The following is a 26297-nucleotide window of genomic DNA, read 5'->3' as shown; positions in this document are numbered from 1 at the left end:
CAGATGACCATGGCTTTTTTTCATCTTCTCCTCTTTTTAATAGTTTTTTCTCCTTCCTTTTAAATCGGTCTTTAATAAAGTTGAGAATTCTTGCACAGGGTTTTATAAACATGTGTTATTAAATTTTAAATCTGTTTTGAAAGTGCCTCTATCCTACTCCCTCCTAGTAAAGTGACCTTTTTAAATGGAGGGAAGTGGGTTTAGATGACAGTCATGATAAATGCGGTCATGTTCACTCAATAAAATAAGGCCCAGTGCATTTGAGGATAAATCAGTGAAATGTACAGCCCCACCTGTCTGTCTCCATCATTCATTTCCACTGTCACTTTCACAGTGGCTGATGGATCACAGTTGCTGTAAAATTAGACAGCCTTTAATCTCATTTCATCCTGATTAGCTTCTCCTTACCCTTTCCCTCTAACTCACTGACTGACACGCTAAAAACTCACACCGGGCTGTGTTTGAGCGTGGCATACAAACTTCTCTTCAAATACCCTTTTTGTGGGGCAGGCAGGTGTTCCACTGAGTTGAAATCGAAAAATGAGAAGATGGGATTTTCACATTATTAAAGCAAAACAGCAGACAAAGGCTCATATAAAATTAATGAAAGCAGCAGCCTGGCCAGACTGTGTGATGGGCCAAATTCTTCTTGTTACACCCTGGCAAGCCCAGTGAGTTTGAGAAGATTGTTCCTACTAGAGGCTGAATTTAGCATGCTCATTGCCATCTAATTTTGACTGTATCTATGAAAAGTTAGGTCCTATATGGTTGTGTCCTCGTAAGGAATTATGGTTTACAGCACAAGTTTTCTGGTGCTTTCAAGGAGCATTTTATTGTGGTAAAAAAAAAAAAAAAAAAAAATATTCATTCCCATAGGTTTGATTTCTGTGTATAACTCATGATTCTGAGGGACCCTGAAAATGGTCAGGGAGAAAGACTGCGATGTTGGCAATTTCACAATTTCAGTGCTAAAACTCCCTCCCTCTTAGATGTCCACAGTGTTGCTCCATCCTCCCTGTTTTGTTCAGACCCCTCCAGCCCCATGGACAGATTCGTGAGACCAAGAACAGAGTTCTCCCTAAAGCTCTGTGACAAACAAAGGTCATAGTAAAGGTCTGCAGTGTTGTATTGTAGTCACCTTTCCTTCTGAAGCCCAAATACTACCCTTCTTTCTAAGGCAAGCTTCCCTTTAGCTTTCTCGTGAGTTACGGATGGTAGTTTGGGTCATTTGGGCCCAATCCCGTATCAGTGGGAATGTTGCCATCAAGTTAAGTAGGAGCCAGGATTAAGCCCTTAGTTTTCAAGGTTTAATTATCATCATAAGTGTGGGAGTCTTATTGCATAGTTTATATGCATGGGAACAGCAGAAAAGCTTAAAATATAATTTCTTCCTCTACTGGCCCTGTTTGTGTCAATATGGAGGATAAATAAACAGAAGTGTTTGCAAAAATGAAAACAACATGTGAAAAATGTGCATGTGTGCTGCCTGCAGACAGTTCTTTTGATAAATGCTAGATCTCTCTAGATGACCAACGCAAGAGCCTGGTTGAGGGTACAACCACTGGCTTGGCCCTAATTGGAAACCGTAATAGAGCATTGGATTAGGTAAGAATTGAAGCCCCTGCAGACTCATCCTGGGGAGTGTCTTCTTGAGAGGAGGGATCCCTAAAAGCATCTAAAGAAGACGGCAAATTTCCTGTGGGAGACCCAAATTCATTATGTAGTACAAGCATCCACAAAATCAAGGAAAATGCTGGGGTTTTGAGAAAGAAGATTTTAAAATAGGAAAATGCCTGAGATTAAAGAGTGAGATAAATATGATATGAGAGCTAAGGAGATAACAAAAATCTTTTTCATTCTTTCATCCCACTGTAGGAATTTCTAGGTAGTATAAAATCTTATGCAGTGCCTAGTATAGGATTACTTCCCAGTTATGTAAAGCATACTAGTAACAAATAACCTTAATTAATGAACTTTCACTGTACCTGGCTGCCCAATTTAAGAACTGCTTCACTTATATGACTTGTAAGAGCACAGACTATGAAAATGATATTCGACCTTTACTAGAAACTAAAAACATACCTTACTTATTCATCATTGCCTTGGCAAAAACTTCAGTAAGAAGCTTAAATGAGCCCACTTGATCTTTAAGAAAATGTGTCCTAAATAACAAAGCTGTGCGTATTTCTTCTTATTATTATTTGCATATGCTATACTGCACAACTGCATTCTGAGAAAAATAAAAGATAATAAAACAAATGAAATGAGAGATATATCACCCAAAATAATCCAAGTGTGAGATAAGCTGCCTCTTTTTTTTTTTTTTTGGCATTGGCAAAAGAGCACAAAGTAAGAGCTGGCCCTGAGTCATATTGATTTCCCACTGCACTGGTTTCCTAAGTGCTCTGTTGATCCGTGTCAAGCAATAAGTTCCCTGCCTGTACATGCACATCACCTCCCCATTTGTCCTCACCTAGATTTAAGGTGCCCATATGATGAGCTGAACAAGGACATCATTTTTCCTACTGGTGTCACTGGGCCAAAACTACTCTATGTGGTATGATAACTAATGCTGTGTAAGTTTACATTTACCATATAATATCACAATAGTGCTGTATGGCACACATCAATAATATGTGCATATTATAAGTTCTTATTTTTGTGTCTTAGACTTTGCAGTGGAAAATGTAAATTTTAAAAAAGATTCTTGTGACTGTGGTTGGTCCATAGTAATCACGACACCTCCAAAAAAAAGGGATATTGCCAACCTAATGCCACAGTTTTGATCTTTGTTAACAAAGGGCTTCCTGATTAGATGAATGGAAAATGTGTGATTGTGCTGCTAATGACATTGTACAGGAAATTAAGCGTATACATTTGGAAAAGGCATTAAATCAGCAGGACCTTAATTTAAAAACTTAAAACTGTATGGAAATGCAGCTTGTTCATTGCTGTGTAATAGAAAGCTACTGAACACACTGACTCTTCTTGTGGAAACATTACCAGCAGAACAAAGCTGGGCTGAGGTTTTTTTAATGTTTCCTAGCATACAAGGATTCCTAGCATCTGCTTGTTTTCAAGGAAATATCAGGCAACTTCCCCCCTTTTTACAAGTTGTTTTTAGAGCAGCATATATGGCACTTGGGCAGGTGGGGGAGTGCTGAGAGACCAGAATTCCAGCTTTTTTTTCTCAATTATTTGCAAGCTTGAATAGCATACAGTTACTAATAAGTGGCTTAATCTGCTGCTAAGTCAGTGGACATACATGCTTGGGGTGATGTATTCCTTTATTACTTCATACAGATATAATCTCAGTGTTGTATTTTGTACCTTTGGAAATATTTGATGGAATCAGTATCCTGAGCTGACAAAGAATTCTTGCTTTACTTGCAGTTATGCCATATAACAGTGCCCATCACTGTGTCGTGGAAGTGGAAAACTTCTTGTTTGTTCTGGGAGGAGAAGACCAATGGAACCCTAATGGTATGTATAGAATATTAAAAGGCACAGGCAGCATCTGCCTTCCTGTGTCTGTCTGTCTATCTGTCAGGTCAGCTGATGTAGTCATTAGCAAGGGATTCTGAGGACCCTCAGCCTAATTGTTGAACCTAGTAAAGGCTACTTTTAGATATTGATGTAATAAATATCTCATACTTTAGCATTAGCATCTCTGTCATTCATCAGCTCCCACATCCCTTGAGAAATGCCACAGGCAGCAGAACAGACTCTTTCAAGTGCATGCACCAGGCAGCAGCTGTTAAGAATTTTAACCTTCATTTCCAGTCTCCTTCCAGTCATAATATAATAATGCAATTGCAGTAGATGAATGCTTCTTTTCTATTGTCAAACAAGATACTCGCAGCTAAAGTTGTTAATGTGTTAATTATCTAGACTCTGAGATTCTTAAACTGGTCCTTTTTTTAGTCTTGTGCAAGAGCTTCTCATATAGATTATCTGCTGCTACCTTCTTTGATTTGATTACTTCATAAATTTACCGCAAAGAGAAATTAAACAATTTAACAGGCTTCTGAGCAAAGCAAAAGGAGAATACCATGCCTTGCAAAATTCACAAAATTGTCAAGACATTGTTAAAAAGCTTGCACACGAAGAAAGAGTTGTAGTTGTAGCAGTCTGTGTAACAGAGATAATTATGACTGAGAAACCATAAAACAGCTTGCAGGTACACATTTTTACTTTAAAACACCAGAGGATCCAGCTGAAATTACATATACTGCATATATTTTATTGTGAATGCCCCATTTCAGCATCTGCACTAAACCAAATTATAGAAAATTGTTACATCTGTTCACTTCCTAAAACCTGAGACAAACAATCTAGTCCACCCTGTAAGTATATTTCCGGTGTAGTTAAAAATACCACTAAATGTCTTAGGAGAAGAGCGCTTTAGTTCTGTTGTTGAATCTCCTTTATATTAAATAGGAGATAGCATAGTATCATTAATGACAATTATTATTAGGACCATCAGCCACGTCCAACAACTGAGGGCCCCTGTTGTGCTTGGTAGCAGGCATATGGATAATAAGAGGCAGACCTTGTTCCAGACAGTTTGTAATTAAATGGCCATGTCACATGAAGGATAAAAGAAAAGATGTATAATTACCCACAATTTAAAGATGTGGAAACTGAGTCGAAAGGTGATGGAGAGATGTTAGAAGGGGTACATACCCTGTATCTGAGGTGGGCGTCAAGCACAACTGTCGTGAGATGGATAGTACCTTAGGTCTAAGGTCACCTAGATCAACTCCTGAGCTGAAGATGGTGTTGAAGACATCTAACAGCTTCCTCGTTCTGTGAATACCAGTGCTGTGATTTCTGTATAGAGAATATAAGAATAAAGGAGGTAGGAGCATTGCTGAAACTGATCTCTTTACAAATTTACCCCTAGAGAAGTGGATCTGACTTGTCACAAAAAGTAGACCTGAAATCATAAACTACATCCTGTGCTGTGCTTTGACTAGTTCTTTCTTGGAACTGATTTGCTCTAAATGTGCAGCTGTGTGGGAACTGCCCACCCGTACCCACTTGAATTTATGTAACGGCCATTGTCTGCTATACTCATAGCACAGATTGGGCTTAAGATGGGCCTAGCTGAAACTGTCTTGCCAGAGCATTACAGGACTTTCAATTTGAATGAGAATGTGTTTTTCCAGTGGAAACAATTACCCTTGAGATAGGGGCAATGGAAGGAGCACCATACATTTCTTTAGCCATCAGACGAGGAGATTCTTGAGAAGCTGGGTGGACCGTGAGGAGCGCCCATGCCTCCACCATGCTGCTCCTGTGACTTTCTGACAACCTAGAGAGCATGAGAAACGTTTTTTCTCACTTTTTTACATCCTCCTATGGCTATGCCTTTCCAGTTACAAGGGATCCCTGCACAAATAAATGCTGATGAGAGCACATTGCAGAACACAGGCATGGATTTAAGACCAACTTTCATAACCTTCAGAGCCCTTCACTTTTTAGCGTGCCTACAGAGACCTTCCTGTAGAGAGCAGAGAGCAGCATCTGCCTCCTTTTGTCCCATCATCCTGATTTGCTAATCCTGATTTCTGGTCACTTGACACAGTTTCTATGTTCTGACAGGTGCTTCCTAATGTGTAGCCTCCTGACTGATGAGCTAATAGATAGAGTTCTCTTTCAAACTGAAGTCCAAAATTAAACTGGAGTCAAACCAGTTACACCCGGCAGCTTAAGTAGGTCATCAAGTCCTTTTCCTGCTGTCACAGGCACCATATAGTCCCATTTTGTAAATTTTCTAAGCAACATTCAAAAAGCAGTTGGATTTTTAGCCCCCACTACTCCTGTTGGAAAGCTGTTATAGAATCCAGTTGCTCTAAATGACTAGGAGCCTTATTCTAATTTCCAGTAAAATGTATTCTTTGACTGTCTAAATCACCTTGTTCTCATGCCAAAGCTGGCCTTTAGCTTAATAGTTTTTCCCCTCCTGGAGATTTGTTCCTCTGATGTATTACAGGCAGCGCTCCTATCCCCTTTCAGCTTTTGTTTTCTGAGGTGCAACAAGCCAAGTTCTTTGTCTCCTTTCATAAGGTAAACTTTCTGTTCCTCCTGTCACCATAGTAGCTCTCTGTGCCTGTTCTAGCTAGATTTCATCTCTCTTCCTGTGAAGTGACCAGATTTGTATCCTGTATTCACACTCTAGGCTCAGTAAACGCTTCTCCTTCTACCCTGCACTATACAATCTTCTACATACATGGTATTTGTTATGAATATGTGTATGACTCGTTATGTTAGGAAGCCAGGAAATATACCCACGTCATAGGTTTATATGACAATTAAAAAGCTGCTATATAACCAGTGACCACTGAAGTCCCCAGTAACTCTGAATACAGCAGCATTAAAACCTGCTATGAGAAGTTCAAATTTAGGATCAACACTTGTATTGTTTTGAAATCCTGCTTTTTGAAATAGAAATAAATTAATAGATGTCCTAAATAGTGAGACCTAGATCCAGTTAGATGCCTGCTGTTACTGTTTTACTGTTTGTTGAATCTATAACTCTCAAGACCTCTTTTTCTAAATTGTCTGTACAGACTAAAGGAATTCAGGTAGGGACCAAGAGCAAAGCTTCACTTCTCTAAACACAGTGACAAAATGTCCAGTTGCCCTGGGCGTATGGGTATCTCCCCTATGTCTTGAGATGTGTTTGAGTGGTGCTCAGCATAAAGGGCTTTGGTCCTCATTAGGCACCACACTGGATTGGAAGGGAAATGCTGCATTATTCACCAGTCTTCCGCTTTACTCTTATCATATAGAACATGGTTATAACATAGCGAGGGAATGAGTTTGCTTCCAGATGAAGTGGTCAACATGGTTTCTTTCTCTGTTTTCTTGTAGAACATGATCTTAAATTATTACGAACATAAATTCTAGCTTCTCTACAATCTTGATGGTCTATTTACACATGCTGAAGTAAGTGTGGAATGAAACAAGCAAAGCGAGCCAATCCTACAGAGGCTTGTCCGATGCAAAAATATTCATCTTGTAGAATACCCAGTGACCATTTATAGAACTGTGACATGTGCAGTGGGGTTATTCTGCTGGCCTGTGAAGCCTCTAATTCAATTTTTTAGTCACACATACATAAACAAAGGTTTCTGTTTCTGAGATCCTCATCTGTTGAAGTCTCAGGTGTTACGGGAAATTGCCATACACTCTCTTGCTTCAGTTTTCTTGCTTTGATGTCAATCTGCATGTAAAATAAGGTGAAATCTTAATATCGTGAAGACATGAATACAGCTTTTGGGCTTGACAGCAGGGATAAGCTAGTTAGCTGGTGTCTGTTGCTCATGTTTCATATTTTAGCTAACACACTTGGAATAAAACTCTAAGAGTGTATTCCCCCTTCGATGCACATGTGTAATTCCTTCTAACTTACACTGAAAGTACATGGTACAATAAACTATCTAGTGCAAACACTGCATACCCCATGCTGATGGCTTATGCAGCTCCTGGTTATTTGCACAAGGGTTTTTTTACCATGTTCCTCATAGAGATGATGTGAGGAGAAAGAAAAGCACATATTCTCCATTTGATTTTTTTACCTGACACAAAATACTCTAGTCATAAAAATACAATGTGGATGCCCTCTTTTGGGCAGTAATTTTGTTTAGTGCTGTGATATATTGTGGCTGTGAAAGTACCACAGCATCTATAAGTAAATTTAAATACACATTTTCAAGATCTTATTACAGAGAGCAAGAATAATCTCTATCTGCTTTTACTGCTAGCAATTGCTAATTCAAACCTTGCAGTGCCCCATTTGTTGAATTATTACTGTACACATAGTGTAATCATACATTGTTGTAAAAGGGGGAACCCTTCATAAAAGCTGTCAACTTGTGAAGTATATGTAATATATATTACAATCATGATGTTAAATACATGAAACAAACAGCTGAGTGTCAAAATAATCTATCTTTACAGGGAAACACAGTACAAACTTTGTTAGCCGATACGATCCCAGGTTTAACAGCTGGATACAACTTCCACCCATGCAAGAGAGGTAAAAACCTGCTATGTGTTTTTCAGTGTATGTTTTATCATCCTAGGAGCAGTTGGCTTAGTTCTGGGAGTAAGGAGGCCTGCAGAAGCATTGAAAATATTGAGATAAAACTGCAGCATGCAGTTGCATCCCATTTGTCTCCTAATTTTTTTAAACTTTCCAAATTCAGAACTCCAGATGCCAAATCCTGCAGTGCTAACTCATGCAAAATAACCATGGACTTTGTGCAATTACTGATTGCCTGAGCAGGCAGAAAGATCTGAAGGATTTTTCTGAAGTCTCCATAGTGTCCTGTCATGTTCCCTGACTGAAGTGTCATGATGAGTTTGCAGTAAACAAGCATTAATTATAGTCAGATACCTTGTAGGGAAATTAAACCTTCACATGTTGACTCCATCCTGTTTCACCATGCCAGCCATGAGAAGCTCTTCTGAAAATGTCTGCCCTTGTTCAGAGGACTCTTAATCCTAGGTGTTCTTTGAGCGAGGTTGCTGTCAGCTAATGAGTATTAGAGTAGCATGTTTTAATCTTACTGTGTACCAAAGAGCACAGCTGCATGTGGACTTGGAGCAATCACCCGTAAAGATGACGTAAACTTAATTCTGGATCCCAAATCTTACCCTGGCAGGAAAAAAGTCCCCCAAACCTGAACTGAATGATATATGTTTTCTAAGAATAATCTCAAAGGCAGAAGATCCAAAGTTGTGTTTTATGAAAAAGCATTCAATGTCCATCCTTCAGTTTAACACCCGTCTTCTCATGCATCCTATGTACAAGAGACCTCACAGTGTCTTCCTAAGACACTTTCCTTATTCCATGTGCTGTCAGTATTATAGCTCTTTTTCTGTTGGTTGTTCACAGTGTTCAGATGTCTGGCAGTCATAAATACATTGAACTCAGTGTAAGTTTGTGATTCAAAGCATGTATTATGAGATGCATGGAAATATGGCTGTCTTTTCAAATTTCCAGAGGTAAAATGTCAGTCTGTAGAGTTTCTGAAGGGCCCTTCTTCAGAATTCAGTTTGACTGACCTAAGTCCATATGCAGACACATGTGCGATGCTTGTCACCAAAAAAAGACTGCATTATACCAGTGCATGAAAAAGCACAAGTGGAACAAATCTGAGTAGGTTCCCTGTTGGAGTTGAGTGAACTGATAAAATTAGCCATATAAATAAAGATAAAGAAGAGCATCACAGTTCATTATAGTTTCTGGCTTTATTAATAACATCATCCTTTACCTTAAAAGCCCTTTACTAAAATTCCTTTTTCATTTTTAGTTGTTAATAGACCTAATTCAGCAGCAGGCTTTAGCTAAAGAGGTGACCCTGATTTAGCAGCCCCCAATCTTCTCCTCACTCCTGGCAGCACTGTGGAAGAACCCCACAACTGGGTTATTAACCTTAAAACAAAGGGATGCTTTCCCCTCTGGTTCAGCTCCCCAGACTGAGTCACCCACCGCCAGCTCAGGTGTCGGTGTGGAGGAGACAGAAGGTGTCTGTGAGATTGCACATGGCCGTGCAGGTCATCCTCAGTGAACCAGGAGGCTGACTAGTGTTTGTACAGAGCCTGAAGCTCTTCTGTGGAGCCTAATCGGTGTCCTAATTAGGCCCTCTGGGTATCTGCAAGCAAAACTCCGGAGGGGCACATGCAGCTGGCTGAATTGGTTTATTTCAGTTGGGTTTATTTGGCTGACAAAGCTCATAAGGCAGAAGTAGGTATTTGAGTGTTGGAGAAAGCAGACAGTAGGACTTTTTCCACCTCCACAGTGGCCAGTTATGTTTCGCTAGAAAACCAGTTTATAATCACAGGTGCAGAGTATGTCTTGCCCTGTGCTCTGGTGGAAGCTGCTGCCTTCAACCAAGAGTCAGAAACTCTGCTGTGCATTGTGATTGCTCAGCAGCTGCCCCTTAATAAACTGTAATGTGTTAGCATCTCAGCTTCTTACAGTGTTATTTAAATGTAATGGTCCACTCATACATAGTTCCTTCTGCAAGGGGCTTTACTATGACAACAGTAATTGTCACCTCTTTTGTTCAGGATACATTAATTTATAGGCTTGCCCATTATTTTTCTTTTAAAGGCTCCTAAGCATTTCGGCTATTGCTGGAAAACAGGGATTTTCAAACCACTTTCTAAAATGTTTTTAATGGTTTGTTTGCTCATCCCTAATGACTTCCTCAGAGTTGTTGCAGCCTTTAGAGGTAGGGTCTGGCCCAGTTTTTAGAAGATCATACAAACAAGAGAGAGCTTTTATGCAGTTTCCTTTCCCAGCTCCTTTAGTCAGATAAAGTTCCCATTAAAGTCAACAGGCTATTTTTTCCCCCCTAGGAGTACAGGGTCACGCCCTGTCTCTGCTGGCATAATGCAGGCACCATTGACAAGACAGACTGTTTAATGGGTTTTTCTGAGTCATTATGGTCCATCAAGTCAAAACCTACTTAGGAATTTTAGTCTGAGAATAATTGGCTGGATAGACTATAATAGCTCCTTTGAAATGACTGCCAGGTAAATGTGGGTCTCATTCACAGGCAGTATATTCTCAAGTTGAAAATCTGTATGAAATATTTGATGAGTGAAGTTTTATCTCATATGCTAAAATCTATATCTGATTGATTTTACTGTATGAGCTATAAAGAAAAGTCTAACCCTGTTATGGATTCAGGGCCGTCAGTGTATTTTCTTTAAAGCCAAGTTTGGTTTCTTTTCATTTGAAGAACTTCTCAAAAATACATGCTTTTGAGAAGTATGTACTATTTTCAGGCATGTGTTGTTGAGAGAAGCAGCAAATGACTCAAGCTTTTGAAATACACATCTGCCTGATGATGCAGTAACAACGGGATGCTTTTTGGAGAGCAGTTCCGTCAGACTAACATGCCTACTGAAGGAGTGGTCTTTGTAGCAGACATATCTGAACTTGTATCGTGAGCCTCAGCTGGACACCTCAGTCAGTACTGTTGCATCTTGCCAGCTCAGCCTAGAGCTGGAGAAGGTGCGTGGAACATAGTAACATTTAAAACATCTTTTTTCTTACATTTGGAGTAAAAAGTTTTTGTTTAAAGACCAGCAAAAAGCACAGCACTGTGCCAGGGCCTGAAGAAGCACAAGTGGAAGTGAGCAGGTCAGTGTCCTCACTGGGGCCAAGCGAACTGAGAAAAGAAGCTGCAGAAAAAGAGATAAAACAATTTCACATTTTGTGTTAGTCTTTGACTTTAATAGTAGTAATGTTAACCCTTACTAAGATTACTTCAGTTTTAAAAACCAAAGCATACACTCTAAAAGTGACTCTGAAATCAGGTCCAGATATTGTGATGATCAGTAATAGCATTGGTAGTTTTAAACCTCAAACTGGTAGTTGTATTTCTTGTTTCAGGGCATAAATTCATCATCTGTGTAAATCAGAAATAAATTCTTCCCTTTTATGTGTGTGTACTTAGGAGAAGTTAGTTGAGTTGATTATTGAGTGAAGGGTGTGAAGGAAAAGCATTTCAGAGACCAGTGTATGTCAAGTGCTTGCAAGTCCTGAAGACAACCACAAAATAATTGTCTTATTGTCCATATTCAGATCTTGATGCGCATTCCAGTTATCTGATTAGAATGGATAATGTCTTCCCAGTTTTGTGGGGAGAGTTGTCATGCAAAGATTGCTGTATTATATTTTAATCTGAATCATATTTTACAGCAGTTTAAAAAGTCATCACTTACCATCATGCTCCTTACACACTGTATCATTGAAAAGTAAAAAGCCAAAAAGCTTAAAATATTTGTGACAGGAGCTAGTGAGTGAATATTCACATCCAAGCAGAAGAGTGAAGCGTGCTGACGCTTTCATTTTTGCTCCTTATAGTGACACTGTGTGGATGAAACCAGGAGTACACGTACAGAATAATGTCACTGAAATCCTAGTTAAGAGAATAAAGCCTGCCAGTTGTACCTACCTCTGTTTATTAAACCCGAACTAAAAAAAAACACGCTGAGAGCAGTTCGTTAACAGCTTCATCAGAGCAGGTATGTGAGGATGGATGAGCAGATGCGTGAGCACCCTGAGCATCGATGACAGGCACCCTGTGGGTTTGTGCCTTGTAGCTGCCGGACACAGGAGGGTTGGAGAACACGTGCCTGCACATGCAGACTCTCTGATGTCTAATAGGATGTGACCTCTGCAGCTTTTCCTACTTTTGGGGGCTCTATGGGCTGTCTTGCCTCTGGCCTGTCACATACTGTCAGGAAGCGTATAGGCAGTTGATTGCCTGTAACACCTATACCCTCTGTCAAATTAGAGTAAAATCAGCCAGCAGGATTTTGTTGAGGAGACAATACTCAGGCAGACATGGGTACACGTACAGTGTAATCAAATAAGCTTTGTTTCCATAGAAAATCAGGCTAAAAACATAGATGCACAATTTGCTGCCCGACCATGCAGAGCAATATATGCCATCAGCTTCTATCTGCCCATTGACAGATAAATTAAATGGTCTTATTTAATTCCTCAGTTGAGCTGGAGACACTTAGCAGTATTCCTGTCCTCCTGTTTGCATCTTTTTTTTCAGTAGCCTTATCCCGATGGTGGTGTTCCCACTCAACAAGGGGTGCTGTCCCGCACCATCCAAGTTGCCCATGTACAAGCAAGGTGAAAGCAAAGAGGTAGACAGGAGGTGCTCAGTGACCCTCACTGGTGAGGAGCCCTGTCAGGTGTGCACCAAATCCAAAAAGTAAGGCCAGAAACAGACAGCGTTGCATCAGATCTGCTCCCTGAATGCTCGGTCACCCCTGCTGTTTCCATGGCTGTACCTTTGTGTCTGCCTGACCTCTCCTCCAACTTGCAAACTACCAGCCAGTCTCAGCCACATTTAACAAAGAGGGAAATTTCTCCAAAATGTTAAAGCATACTGCAAATTTTGTGAAAATAGGCAGGTGTGTAAAGGAGAGAGATCTTATTCCTGCCTTCACTGAAGGAAATACTCCTGAATGCGTGCCTGGCTAGATGGCAGGTTGGAGACATGGCACACCAGGCTTTGCTAGCTCACCTGGTCATGGGATGACTATAGGGAAGCCTGGGGAGGAGTTGGGACATGCAAGAGCGGTTCACTGCAGGGTGTTGTGCTCTGTATGTGGACCACCACTCATCCCGAATGCTTCGCAGCAGTCTGCAGGATCGAGCCCTTGATGGTGCAGGTGACCATCAAGCACCCAAGATTGACCATGTGCAATATGCAGCTGCTCCCAGTTTCAAATTCAGGTGCCTGGTCAGGAACCGAAGCGCATTGTGTCAGCCACGGAGCAGGGTTTGGCAAGCTGTGGCCACGCTCCAGTGTGCCTGCTTTGCAAGACCTGTCAGAGCTAGACCTTGTTGTGCCTGACTTGCCTCCTTGCCTCTGGGCTCCCATGCCACTCCAGTTTCACCCAGGAGAAAATTTTAGGTTTGGGACTGACAATTCTTCATTCAGTATTTTGTACAGGTCTTCATCCTAGCTTAGCTGTGCTCTCTTGCAGTTTTCTTTCTTATATCATTGCAGCTTAAAATTAAAAGGCCTCTACCCTAGCCAGCCTTCCCACTGCTGAATAATCCAGGGAGCTTTCCCTGAAAGTGGATTACACCAAACAGGATCTCTCAAAGTCGTCTACTGTTCTATTTTCACTTCAGCAACAGACACTCACTGTTAATTTTGGAGGCACGAGGAAGATGAACCAATATACGCCTAGCAGTCCTGGCCAGAAAAATTAATTATTTTCCTACATAGCTGAGTTGCATGTGAAAGCAGACAGGTGGCTAAAACTTTTCTCAGAGTTAGTTGGATGGAGACAGCCCTCTTTCGAGTTAAAGGGTGAAAATGTAATACTGTGTCTAGTGTAAGGAAAGTTGTTCTATTTGCAGTACTGCAGAAAGAAGAAAAAAATGATAATTGAAGAAAAATTTTGATGATGTGGTTCTCTTAGTAAATTGGGAACAATGACCCTTGAAGGACCATAAAGAAAGTGAATGTCAAGATAATTCATTATTGTTACATTATCTACCTCATTTTTCACTTTGTCTTACTGAGTTGTTATATCCCTTACAAGGTAATGCCCCAAACATTAATGAGCACCTTTTTATCTTTCACGGGTGTGAAAAAGCAACAAACAGCTTTGAAAAGGGGTATTTTCTGACAGGTTTCTGTGTGCTTAATTGTTTTGACACCAAAATGAAGTATTTATTTGATGTGGAGCATGTATTTGGTTAGCAAAGCAGCCACAGCTGTAAGCGTGTGAAGCTCCTGGACACTTCTCTCTGAAGTAGCATTTGAAGAAGCAGCTATCTTAGTGCAGGGAGTCAGCTGGAGAGGAGAAAAAAAAAAAGGTTGACGTGGCTAATTGGTTTGTTGTTGGCTTGTTTTGTTTTGTTCTGCCCTGTCCTCCAGGAGAGCCAGTTTCTATGCCTGTCGCCTTGACAAGAACTTGTACGTAATCGGTGGAAGAAACGAAACTGGCTACTTGTCCAGTGTGGAGTGCTACAATCTGGAGACAAATGAGTGGCGTTACGTGTCTTCACTACCACAACCTTTGGCAGCCCATGCAGGAGCCGTTCACAATGGCAAGATATATATTTCAGGCCAGTGTCTTTTATAATTACTGCGATATGACAAAAAAACAACCCCAAACTACCATCAGCAACAAAAACTCAGAACCCCAAAACAGAGCTAACCTGCTGCAGCACAATGTCTTTATTTATATTAATTAACAGAAGTATGTTTACTTTGCAGGAGGTGTTCACAACGGAGAATATGTCCCCTGGCTGTACTGCTATGACCCTGTGATGGACGTCTGGGCCCGAAAACAGGACATGAACACAAAGCGAGCAATCCACACTTTGGCTGTAATGAATGATCGACTGTATGCAATTGGAGGAAACCATTTGAAAGGTCACATTTTTAATAGCAAAAAAGCATTCCAGTGTCCCCCATCTCCTGATAAAGAATATTTTTGTTAGACAGTCATTGTTAAATACATTAAAAACCAGGCAACACAATTTAACAGGACACTTGAGCCAGCAATTTTAAAAACATTTTATGCAAATTATTTTAAAATTATAACAGTACATTAAATATATGAGTAATGAATGCTTTAGATAATAAAAATGGGAGCTTCCATTACTCAAAGGCATGGACAATTTGTCATTACCAAGAATTCAATGAAACAAACAGATTATTCTTTGACCCGAAAGTACTAGCAATATTTTCCTCTGTAAATCATTTTCCAAAATGTGCAGTTAGGGAGAGCTTTATTCAGAGCAACACACAAAAACAAGCTCCTGATTTAATGAAGAGGAAAAAAAAACCCAAACAAAACTCCAGCCATTAAATATTAGGACTAGGCTCTTTAGATCCCTTTTTTAGTATTAAATGTAGCTTGTTAATTATAAATCTTTTTAGAGGTCTCTTGTTTTCATCTTTGAAAAGGTCTCATATTAAAATAACTACTGCTTAGGCATCTGGTATTTTTGTCTTAATACCTACATGCCTCTGCTTTTACTGCTAAAGAGATTCTGCTTAATCCAGCCACTTAGACAAAAAGCACAGCTCCTGCTCCTTTGTCCCGTGACAATATTTGACAGTTTATGTTCACATTTTTTCTTCTTTCTCCTTTCTTGCCTAAAAAAAAAATAAAAGCCTCACAACAACAAAAGAGAAAATTGTAATGCAAAAGAAAGAGTGATATTAACTGCCAGTAACACCAGGCCATGTGCCTGGATGGCTCTGGCACCAGAGTCCCCATGAGACTCTGAAGCCACGTGCTGCTTTTGAAGATCTGAGTGTCTGTGGAGCATGTAGGGGACAGAGTCTCAGATGTAAATTTTCCCTGGTAACTAGTACTCGTGCATAAACCCCTGCAGTCCGGTGTAAGGCTGCTGTGCCTCTACTCCCCACCCTCAGTGTGATGGGTGTTCCTGATCTGGACCTTACAGGGTGAAGGAGGTAAAAGCTGCCTGCACACATGCACTTGAAAATTTTGTAGAGGTTGCAGAGGTCCACAGTGTTGGCTTTTTCTCCTATGAAAGTGAAAGTTAACATGTCACAGCTCTTCTATAGCTAAAGCATGTGCTTTGGTTAGCATAGGCCTGAATTGCTTCCATCCTGCCTTCTTTTTTTTCACCCAGTTTCACCTACCATCCTCTGGGAAAGAAGGAACTTCTAATAAACATTGCATTTTTGGCTCTACAACTGTTGCCCTAGGTGTCTTTGTTATGTATGAATCACTCGCTGTTGTGTGAGGTATTTACCATTCAGGCTTCTGGAAAGCCAGCTGCCTGGTAGAAAGGCTTTTTGGAAAACTGGTTTCTTCTGTACAGTGAAACAAAAGGAGGAACTGAAAGGAAAGGGGGGAGGTAAGAGACTGAAGTGTGGATGAAATGGTACAAATTCTCGACCGGAGGGGACTAGCAGGGCTCCATGGCAAAGTCCTCTTTTGTGAGCCTGCCAGGACAGTCTTTTCCTGCATGTTCAAACTCATGTTAGCACTGGTAGATGAGGAGGAATATTGCTTGAATCTGCTTCCATCATTGATAGGTTATTACTGAGTGTTCAGGTTTTATATGTACTTGTGATTTGTAGAAGGACTGTAGAACTAATGGTAAAAGCTTTCAACAGATTTATTTGAACTGAAATAATGAGACATTAACGTTACAGAAGATGGCTTAAATGTATATGGTAGTATTTTCTAGAAGAAAGTTTAATAATGATGTTATAATTGTAATGATATAATTGAAACTGTAATTTAATAAATTTAACAGTAAAACAGATAATAAAGCCATATGTCATAACGCACGTTCTTTTTTCTAAATGCCCTCATCCAGGTTTCTCCCATCTTGATGTAATGCTTGTGGAATGCTACGATCCAAAAGGTGACCAGTGGAATATCCTCCAGACTCCTATTCTGGAGGGTCGCAGTGGCCCTGGCTGCGCAGTCCTTGACGACAGCATTTACCTTGTAGGAGGCTACAGCTGGAGTATGGTGTGTACCTGCTTTCTGCAATGCCCCTTCCATTCCTTCTGAGTTCCTGTGGCCAGTCTGTATGTTACGCAGATGGGACAGAGAGGATATGAGGGATGAAGTAGCTGCAGGGGCAGTTTTTGGTTTGGTTTTCAACTTGTGGAGAACATGGAGTATTTTTTCACCTTCATGCTTTTCTATTTAGATGAATTATTACCAGACTGTATTCACTGATATGGAGTAATATAGAAATCAGATTCACGGGACTATATCCTTATAGCTCTGCTTATAAGGCACTTGTAAAGGAGCCTAATTTGTAGAGTCTCAGCCCATATGAAAACCAGACCTCTGGAAGGACTCCTAAATTAGAGCTCAAAACCACTTTTGAACTCACTTTTGAAGATCTTTAAAGCTGATGTGTGACTTGCATTTTACCAAACCCACATTTAATAATGACTTTCTTTTCTACTACAGGGAGCCTACAAATCTTCTACTATTTGCTATAGTCCTGAGAAAGGGACTTGGACAGAACTAGAAGGAGATGTTGCTGAGCCACTTGCAGGACCTGCTTGTTCAACTGTCATATTGCCAGCCTGCGTGCCATACAACAAATGATAGTCAAGGAGCACTGACATGAACACTGATTGCATTGGGGAAAAATAATGATGGGTGACGTAAATATTTTATTAGAACAGAATTCCTGTTAAAACAAAGCTACCATAATTGACCCCTTATTCCATATTTATGCTTTAGGAGCAACCTAAAAGAAAAAAAAGGAGTGTTGTCCCATCTCAGATAGATGCCGGTGTCTTATGAAGCAAGTAGCTAAAACACACCGAACATTACATGCTGACAGACTGCCATTTCAGACTGATTTTAACTTTTTCCTGCTGCAGAGATATTCCTCACGTCAAATTTAACTTTAAAAAAAATGAAGGCTAACTGTTCAAATACAGCCTGAAGAGACAAGATCAGTATTGTGCATTGTATCTACCTGCATGTGATCTGTGTTGAAGTCATGAGGATGTTGTTTTCATGAATGCTTCAGAATTCAGATAGTGAAAAGCTCACACTGCATTGCAGGATTGTCTCCTCCTCTGTAATCCTAACCTACAGCTACTTCACATGCTCTGCAAGCAACACAGCATCAGAAGATTATAAAAGGTAAAGAAATATCATTCAGTTTTTGCACAGCTTGGCAAGTAATACACTCTGCCTTCAAAGTCTCCATGTGTAAGTGCAGTGGAAAGCAGACTACAATGAAGGCCATGCTTTACAGAGCACTTCTTGCAATAGCAGTTTAGGGATTAGGATCAAATTCTTCTAATCACACTTGTGTAAAGTCAGAGTCATCTCACTGAAATTGCATGGAATGACTGTTTTTACATTAGTATAATAGAAATTTGGTCCTACACCTTAAATTCTGGGTTTGTGAAGTAAGTTATTTTTATGACCATTTAGCAAAGCACCAGAACCCTTACTTACATTTTCAGTAACCTGTTAGATAGGAGCATCCATGCTAGTTGCTTCCAAAGACAAGAAGACTGCATTTAACTATAAAAGTATTACTTTGGACTCTTAAATGATTATGCATGATTTTGGAGAGACACTGGTAAGTAGTTGAAATACTCCTGTGTGGGTTGATCTAAACATCTGAAACTCTGAAAGATTTTTACTATTGATCCAAAGTAATATGAGGCTGGACTTTCCACTGCCTTATAGCCTGTGTAATTATTTACACATTGCAAAACGAGTTCAGAATGCTACCACATGGGACCAGCAGCATTTAGGACTCGCTTCATGAACTCATAGTTGCTTGCACAAATCAGGCTGTCTATGTTTTAAGCTTATGTCTTTCTGTCCTGGCTTTGCAAAAGCAGTGACAAAATCTGAGCCTGATTCTTTACCATCTTGCAGTTAACATAATCATCTACACCTCAAGTAAAGTGTATGCATAATTCTTCCATTGTGGTTTACTGGTGCTGCATCCATTACCCTCAGGACCATCCTCTTTGCTGGTATAAACTGACATTGCTCCATCGAAGCCAATGGAAGTACTTTTTTATATCAGCTAAGAATCTGACCTTTAATTTGCCTAGTTGTAACTGGCTGCGCCAGATAACGGGCAAAGTAAACTCAGATCCTGTGTTTTCAAGCCTGCATATATCTTTCACGATAGGTCTTAATGCTAGTGCATTAAGCAAGGAGCAGACAACTACTGGAGGTTGGTTGCTGCTGCAGAGGCAATAGATGGGAGAAAGAATTCATTATTTGCTTAGCAAAATAGAAAGAGGGCAAATGTACACAGAAATTACACTATATATTGATGCTTGAGAACAATATAAATAATGGAGAGCAAATATCATGGGACTGTTTCTCTCTGGCATCAGTCCAGTTTTATTGCAGTGCAACTCCCTTGCTTGCAGCAGAATTACACAGTTGTAAAATTGGAGTAATGCAGTAAAAACTGATACCATACAAATGCAATAACCCAATTGATGAGGTAGCTGCACGCTTGGAAAAAAAATGTTTAAACAAAATAATTATCTGAAGATGCTAATATTTGAATGTGCCGTTGGGGAGTTTTCCAGTGAGCATCACTAAGGAACTCATAAAGGTGGAGTGTATATCCTGAAATCTTAATCCATTTCTACTATATAGTGCAATCTTAGTTGGTTTTGTATTTATTTATATTGTTCAGATCCAAGGGATCCCTTGTAAAATACATTTGGTGCAATCATGACTTTTTTTTTTCCTTTCCTGTTGAAAGTATATAAATATAAATATATATAAAAAGGAAGCTGTTAAGATACTAAATGAGGAAACCTTGAATGACATTTAAGATCAGGATAAGGTCTGCCATTAAACACTGACTGTCACCTGTCTCTACTAAAATGTACCATTTTTAAAGGATATTTGTTGTCCTTTTAAGTGGTTCTTTTTTTTACTAAGATAATTTAAAGATTTATGAGGACTGTATGTAAATCTTTCTATCTTTCAGGAAGGCATGACCAAGGAAAGTGCTAACTGAATAAGTCACACAAAGAATGTAAATTTTGTACAGTACTAGACTGTGTAAATGAAGCTTGCTTGTAGGGGGGAAACTTTAAATAAAACTTTATGTACTAATTCAACTGTCTGCCATATTCCTACTTATAAAGTGTATGTATAAATAATATCTACATTAAATTCTTTGGAACTTTTTTTATCATGTAGATGCGTAAACTTCTTTTTATTTTGTGGCCGACATAACAGCCTCATTGTTCTCCAAGTGTCATTACTCAGTGCTTGTAAGTGCAACGACGCAGGAAAATGTAGCGAGTCAGAGTCTTCCCCTGAGCACACGTGCCTGGCCTGCGCTTCCAGCAGGAAACGCCCCTCCTGTGTGCCCACGTGCAGGGTCTCTCCCCAGAAGCCTACGGGTGCGATCGGACACCTGTGAAGTGCCTCTGCCTTGGTGCTGCTCTGCCTGTCCCTCTGTCCCATGGTAAGCTAAGTGAGAAGGACAACACTCCGTTAAATGCTTTGGGGAGTTTAATGCTACTTGTGGCAATTTCTTCCCTCTTCAAAATGTCCCTCCTGTGGGTATTTCCGTTCTTGGAGGGGAAGTGCTGGCATGGATGAGCAGTAGAGCTGTTGGGACAAGAGGTATTGCCAGGCTGGGAAGACAAGGTAAAGCTGGGGGTTTTACCAGGAAGCAGAATCATTATCAATACCAGTTACTATACTATAGGTATTATTTATTCATGCCTACCAACCTTTGTCATGGACCAGAACCTTCCTATGCAAACCAAGTGGGTGCACTGAGCACACAAAAAGGCAGTTCCTGACCCCCATGCTTATAGTAAGTGTGAGCTGTGCTGGGGGTGGCTGAGGGTGCAATGAAAGAGTCTGCTGTAACGAGAGGGGATTGGTCCTGTTCAGATCTTTTATCAGGAAGGGAAAGGCGAGCCAGCAGCAACTATGGTCAGATAGCACAATGAATAGGACTGTTTCATTTATGAGTTTATTTCAGAAGAGAAAGGAAGGAAGAGAGATTTATGCATATTTTTGTAAAGTAATGTAGGAGAAGAAGCAAGAAGAGAAGCTGGAAGCAGTGGGCAGATATATGATTTAGAAGCGAAGGGAACAAAGTGAGAAAGAAGGGGTAATGAAAGGAAAAAATAGAAAACGAGAGCCCGCAAGAGGAGAAAGTGGGAAGTTCTTGTGGATCAAGGGCACAGAGAAAGTAAGGGCCAGCGTAATGAGGAAGGTAAAGATGGTTTCTGAGAAGCACTCATCAGAGCAAGCCTGGAAAGACATGACAGGAGAGGCAATATAAAGTGCAGAAGAGAAACAGGAGAAATTGCAATAAAACAGAACATGAAATAAACATGAAACTAAATAAGCACTTGGTGATGGTGCTGCTCCTGTTTTCTTCAGCTAATAATTTACAGTGGTCTAGCTGTCAAGCAAAAGGATCAAATCTGAAGAGTACTTCAGTGTTGCAGTGTTCACGCTTTCAATGCATGGACTTCAGCACAACAAAAATCATGAGAGAGATGCCGAGCCATGCAGCTCTGCGGTGCCTGGGCTGTGGCAAGCACCCAGCTACAGCCAGCGCCTGTGGCAAGGGAGGAGACCTGCCGCTGGTGGTGAGGAGCAGATGTATAGCCAGTCCCGGCCGCGCTGGGCTGGAGGGAAGCATTCTTTCCATTTCTGATCCTCAGACGAGAGTCGTCTTTGGGAGTTGGATGCCTGGACTGCTCCTCCCTTCTCTGCTGTCCCTCCCACCAAACATTAATCTTCTCCTCTTTGCCCTCAGCATGACAAATTTGTCTAGATACTTTTGCAGAGCTGGGCCTGGAAAAAAACAGAGCAATGAATGGAGCTATTTCCCTGGCCCTGTGCTATGGTCCTGTCCGCTGCCCAGGTAGCGTGAGAAGGCTGGGTTGCTGCAGACCTGCAACCCATACACATGCCCTTGAGGGGGGGCAAAGATGGCATTTCAGAAATACGCTTTTTACTGATTATAGCACTGTCTTCAAAGGTACTGTGCACCTACCTCCCAAAAGCTGGTATTGCTTTCCTTCATGTGTTTTTCCCCCTTCCCACTTTTAATACAAAGATTTACTCTGCTAGCTGCACCTGTGAGCCAATTTCTGAGAAAAATCCATGCCAAACCTCATTATATATACCAGTTTGTATTGTATTGTAATCACTCACCAATATAGTACTCTAGCTCTCTTGCTCTTAAGGGACAGACCATGTTTCAATTTAAATGGAGCTTTTCAGGTACAGACAAAGGAGACAGAAATCCCAAACAGTGCTAAAGAGGCCAAGGCACTAATTGCTAACACACAGACTCCTGAGCAGTTCAAGATACACATTCTCAATTCTGTTGTTAGTGCGGCAGTGGAAAAGAGTCAGTGTTTGAGCCTCTCGGGTCCAGACGAAGGAAGCAGCAATGGCAGTGCTGGAGGTCAGAGTGGTTAGCGGGAAGGGAAAGTACGCTAATGAATTCTGGAGGGCTTGTAATGCCATAAAAGATTCAGTTAATCTGCAGCATAGATGTTGATCAGCGAAACTGAACCTAACTCTCTGGACCTTGTCAGATGTATTCTGTGCATGTCAGTGTTCCACACCAATTACAGATTTTAGAAGATGCTCTCATGCAAAACTATGTGCCCTAATATATAAGCCAGCTCAGATGTAACTAAAATTAAAATCTGACTGTGGCAAATCTCTGTGATCCTGATATATGAAAATCCAAATAAATGATTTGTTTCCAGAAATGAAAAATAACTTCAGCAGGAAATTTCAAAATTACTTATGCAGGATTAATCCAGTTCAATGAATGCATCTTGCGTTGATTAATAAAGCAATCCTGAATTGCAAAGTAAAACGAGAGGAGACTTTTGGTGTTGATATATTTGTGTATTTCTGAAGCTAGAGAGAAATGTGCACTTGCAAGAGATGTGGTCAACCAGTGTAAACAGATATTGAATACAAATGGTGATTTTCTAATTGTCCATTTTCTCCCTGCAGCAGAAAACTACCTTTGTGTCATTGATCCTTTCTTGAAGAACACAGGTACTATGTTACCTGCCACAATACTGAATGAGAACAGGGCATCTAACACGACTGTACAATGACTCCAGTTAGCATCCAGATGACATCTGCAGTCTTACCTAGCAAAGAAAAGCAAAACTTGAGCTACTTTCTGCTGATTTTCTTACCACACAGTGTAGAAATTTTGGTCAAGTAGCATCAGCTTTTGTGATCTGCTGCCCTTGAATTTAATTGGGCTTAGAGGTGAACAGATACAGGGAACCTATTTAGAAAGCAAGAACAAAGGAAAGAGATTTAAACAAATGTAGCATTTCCCCAAATTTTTCTTCAGCATCCACACACACAAAAAAATCAATTGAATTTATTCAAAGTGGTCTCATCACTTAATCTAAAAACTTCTCGTTCAGCTTGGAGAACTACCTTCAATCATTGCAGTGTTTTCAAAGGGAATATTTCTTGAGGTATTTTGCAAAATATTGGTTGAGGTATTTTGCAAAATACTTTTAAAATCCTTATGATTTTATCTTTAAAAAATGGTTTCTATATAACCCTTAAACATCTTCCAGAAAAACATACTGGAAGGATGGTATTTGTAAAGCTTGCTTAGGAACTATCTTGGTATCTTGTGTGGTATTCAGTTCCTGATTCTTTGCAAACTTGTTTCCATTTTTGTAACCATTTATGAAAAACAATTAAATTTTCAGAAAACTTCGACTGATCAAGAATATTTTGTATAACTGGAGTAAGTTCATACTTCACTGTGAATAGGGAATACCAAGACTGATGATCCACTGCATAAACAGTAACAGAAAAATTGTTGCTTCCTGTGTATTTAGGGGTTTTGAGAAAGGTGTACAAATACACACATACACAGTTGCACCCAAAATATGTCAAGTTCATAGGCCGTAACAAGGACTGCTGTGCCGTTGTTTTTGCTAAAACTGTAAACTCGGTAACAGCACTGAAACTCGGATGTTTTTCTTTAAAAACCACCTCTTTAACTGCAAAGATGCCATTAGTCACAGCAGGGAGCATAACAGAAGGAGGATGTCTGTAACTATAGCAAGAGAGCACATTAAACTGTAGGTCAAAATCACGACTGACTGATTACCTTCAGGGTGAGAGTAAATCTTCAGACTTTGCCAGAGTGATAGGAAACAGGACTGACTGGGGTTTGCCGAGGTCATCTCCTGGCTCCCCCACGCCACGGCGGGGTCAGCGATGCCCAGCGCACTCCCAGCAGACGTTTGCTGACTCGCCTAACCTTTGTAGCCATGTGTGACGGGATGCAGTCATCGTCATCATTAGAAAATGTTTCCTAATGTCTAACTTAAATGTCTCATTAGTTTAAAGACATAGCTCCAGGAAGAACCTAAAAGAGAAAACAAATATTTTCCAAAAATTTAAGTCCACAATTAAATCATCTAAAACTGTCGCAAATGACAGAACTTTCAAAGCTGCTTTTCCTTCTACCCTCAGTGAATAAGGAGAACTGGTTTTTGCCACACCTTTTGCAGCAGCTTTTTTTTTTTGCAAACCCAGAGACTACTAGTCTTCACTTTTCTCTAGGCCTGTGACTCAGTCTCTTCTCTCTGACTGTGGATTTTGCATCTACCAGCAGTCTGATTTTTCCCTTTTTATCTGATCTTCAGCTGGCTCACATCTTCAGCTTGCGCATTGACCAGTGCAGAGAAGACCAGAAGATTTCCGTCTAACTTGCAGTAATGCAGTCCAAGATTGCAATGAACTGAAGCTTTGCAATGAGGTCTTTCTATACCTAGCAAGCCTGCCTATAACTTGCCTAGATTGGAGTTGATCAGGCTGGTATTTTGGCACTATTCAAGATGAAACATCCTCTTTTTAACAGTACTTCCACTGAAGGTGAAGATGAAAGCCATAATCTGGCTGTGCAGGGTTCAGGTACAGAGTCCAATCCAACAAGCTTTAGTGAATGGAGTTTACATACAGGACTGCATAAAGATTAATTAACCCGCTGTAGGAAAGTGTGGCACTTTTATCTGTGGCTGGGCACTCAAAAAAAATTACTGTTGTCTTTTAAGCTCTTTTGCTTCTTTTAGTGGAATAAAATGAAAGACATTTGTGAAGAATTATGTCTGGCACACCACCACCTCTTGTGAATTATTCTCCAAGCATTCACTTTTGCCATGATATATTCCACTGCTACTGAGCACTGCTAGTACCTGAAATGAAAAGATACAATATTTGTCCAGCGGTCTATTTTGACTAGCACGAGGGTGTCACGCTCTGGATTCCCTCCTCTTCTTCTTAGATGGTGGCTCGAGGCAGAACAATTTTCATAGCTATATGTATTCATGATTCCGATCGCAAAAACACCAGCTCTCCTGTTTCTCCTGTGAAAAATGTCATTTGACATCAACTTCAGATGATTCCAGTATGGTTACTTATTCTGAGCATATTTACCATTTCCATGTCTGTCCCTGGCCCTGTAGTTCAGAGTTTAATTAGAATACATTTTGTTGCAATCCTTAGCAATACTGGAGGTGGTTACTGAGTCTTTGCATTCAGGGTTGCAATAACACTGGCCATTCTTCTTACAGTGGGGGAAAAAAAAAAAAAAAAAGGAAAAAGTTATAGCCTTGGCCTGCAAAGTGAACTGTAGATTAGATTCCATGTCTAGTCCAGCCTGAAACATTGATGAGTGAAACCTCAGACTAGCCTACACCCGGTCAGTATAGACCTTGCATTTCTATGCTAGCCCATCAGGCAGGCCATGGGCTGTGTGGCTTCACTCCCTGCTCTCTCCTTCATTCCCTGGAAACATGCAACGACTCATCCAAGTGCCCCCCGAGGTGCCTTCCCTGGCACAAGGTATTCCCTGGGCTATGCCCAGCCCTTGCCTTCCCAGGGGCCCATTGTTCACGGCTGGGCAGCAGCACTGCCACTGGCCATGTGGCAGGGACTATCACTGTGCCCTGACACTGGCCTTGTTTCAGATGAAGTGATTAAACTACGCTGTTTTAGGGAATTAACAGTACACATATTTTAGGACCCAGCCTCAGAACAGAACCAACACCCTCATACTCCACCAGAGGATACTTATTGATAGCTATCGGGAAGACTCACAAAATCATTTTTTAGACCTGGAACAATGCTTAATAGATGAGAAAAAGAGTCTTCATTCTGTACTCATTGGTTCCAATTAGAGGATGAACTGTCCTCTATTTTCCAAAGCATGTTTAATTTTGAATGGG

At 40.5% G+C, this 26297-nt stretch overlaps 1 protein-coding gene across 2 annotated transcripts in view; it reads left to right on the top strand.

Moving 5' to 3' along the window:
• KLHL14 (kelch like family member 14) overlaps positions 1–20226 on the top strand; it is a 64193-nt gene extending 43967 nt beyond the window's left edge. For both annotated transcript variants that reach the window (XM_074880304.1, XM_074880294.1), the window contains exons 4-9: positions 3394–3483; positions 7969–8047; positions 14445–14635; positions 14787–14945; positions 16877–17034; positions 17488–20226. In XM_074880304.1, the coding sequence (XP_074736405.1) occupies positions 3394–3483; positions 7969–8047; positions 14445–14635; positions 14787–14945; positions 16877–17034; positions 17488–17628 (818 nt within the window). In that variant the 3' untranslated portion in view covers positions 17629–20226. The remainder of the gene's footprint in view (positions 1–3393; positions 3484–7968; positions 8048–14444; positions 14636–14786; positions 14946–16876; positions 17035–17487) is intronic.
• The last annotated feature ends 6071 nt before the right edge of the window (positions 20227–26297 follow it).

This window comes from Strix uralensis, chromosome 1 (genome assembly GCF_047716275.1).
Source record: "Strix uralensis isolate ZFMK-TIS-50842 chromosome 1, bStrUra1, whole genome shotgun sequence".
Taxonomy (NCBI): Eukaryota; Metazoa; Chordata; class Aves; order Strigiformes; family Strigidae; genus Strix; species Strix uralensis.
This window is presented reverse-complemented; position numbering and strand designations above follow the sequence as displayed.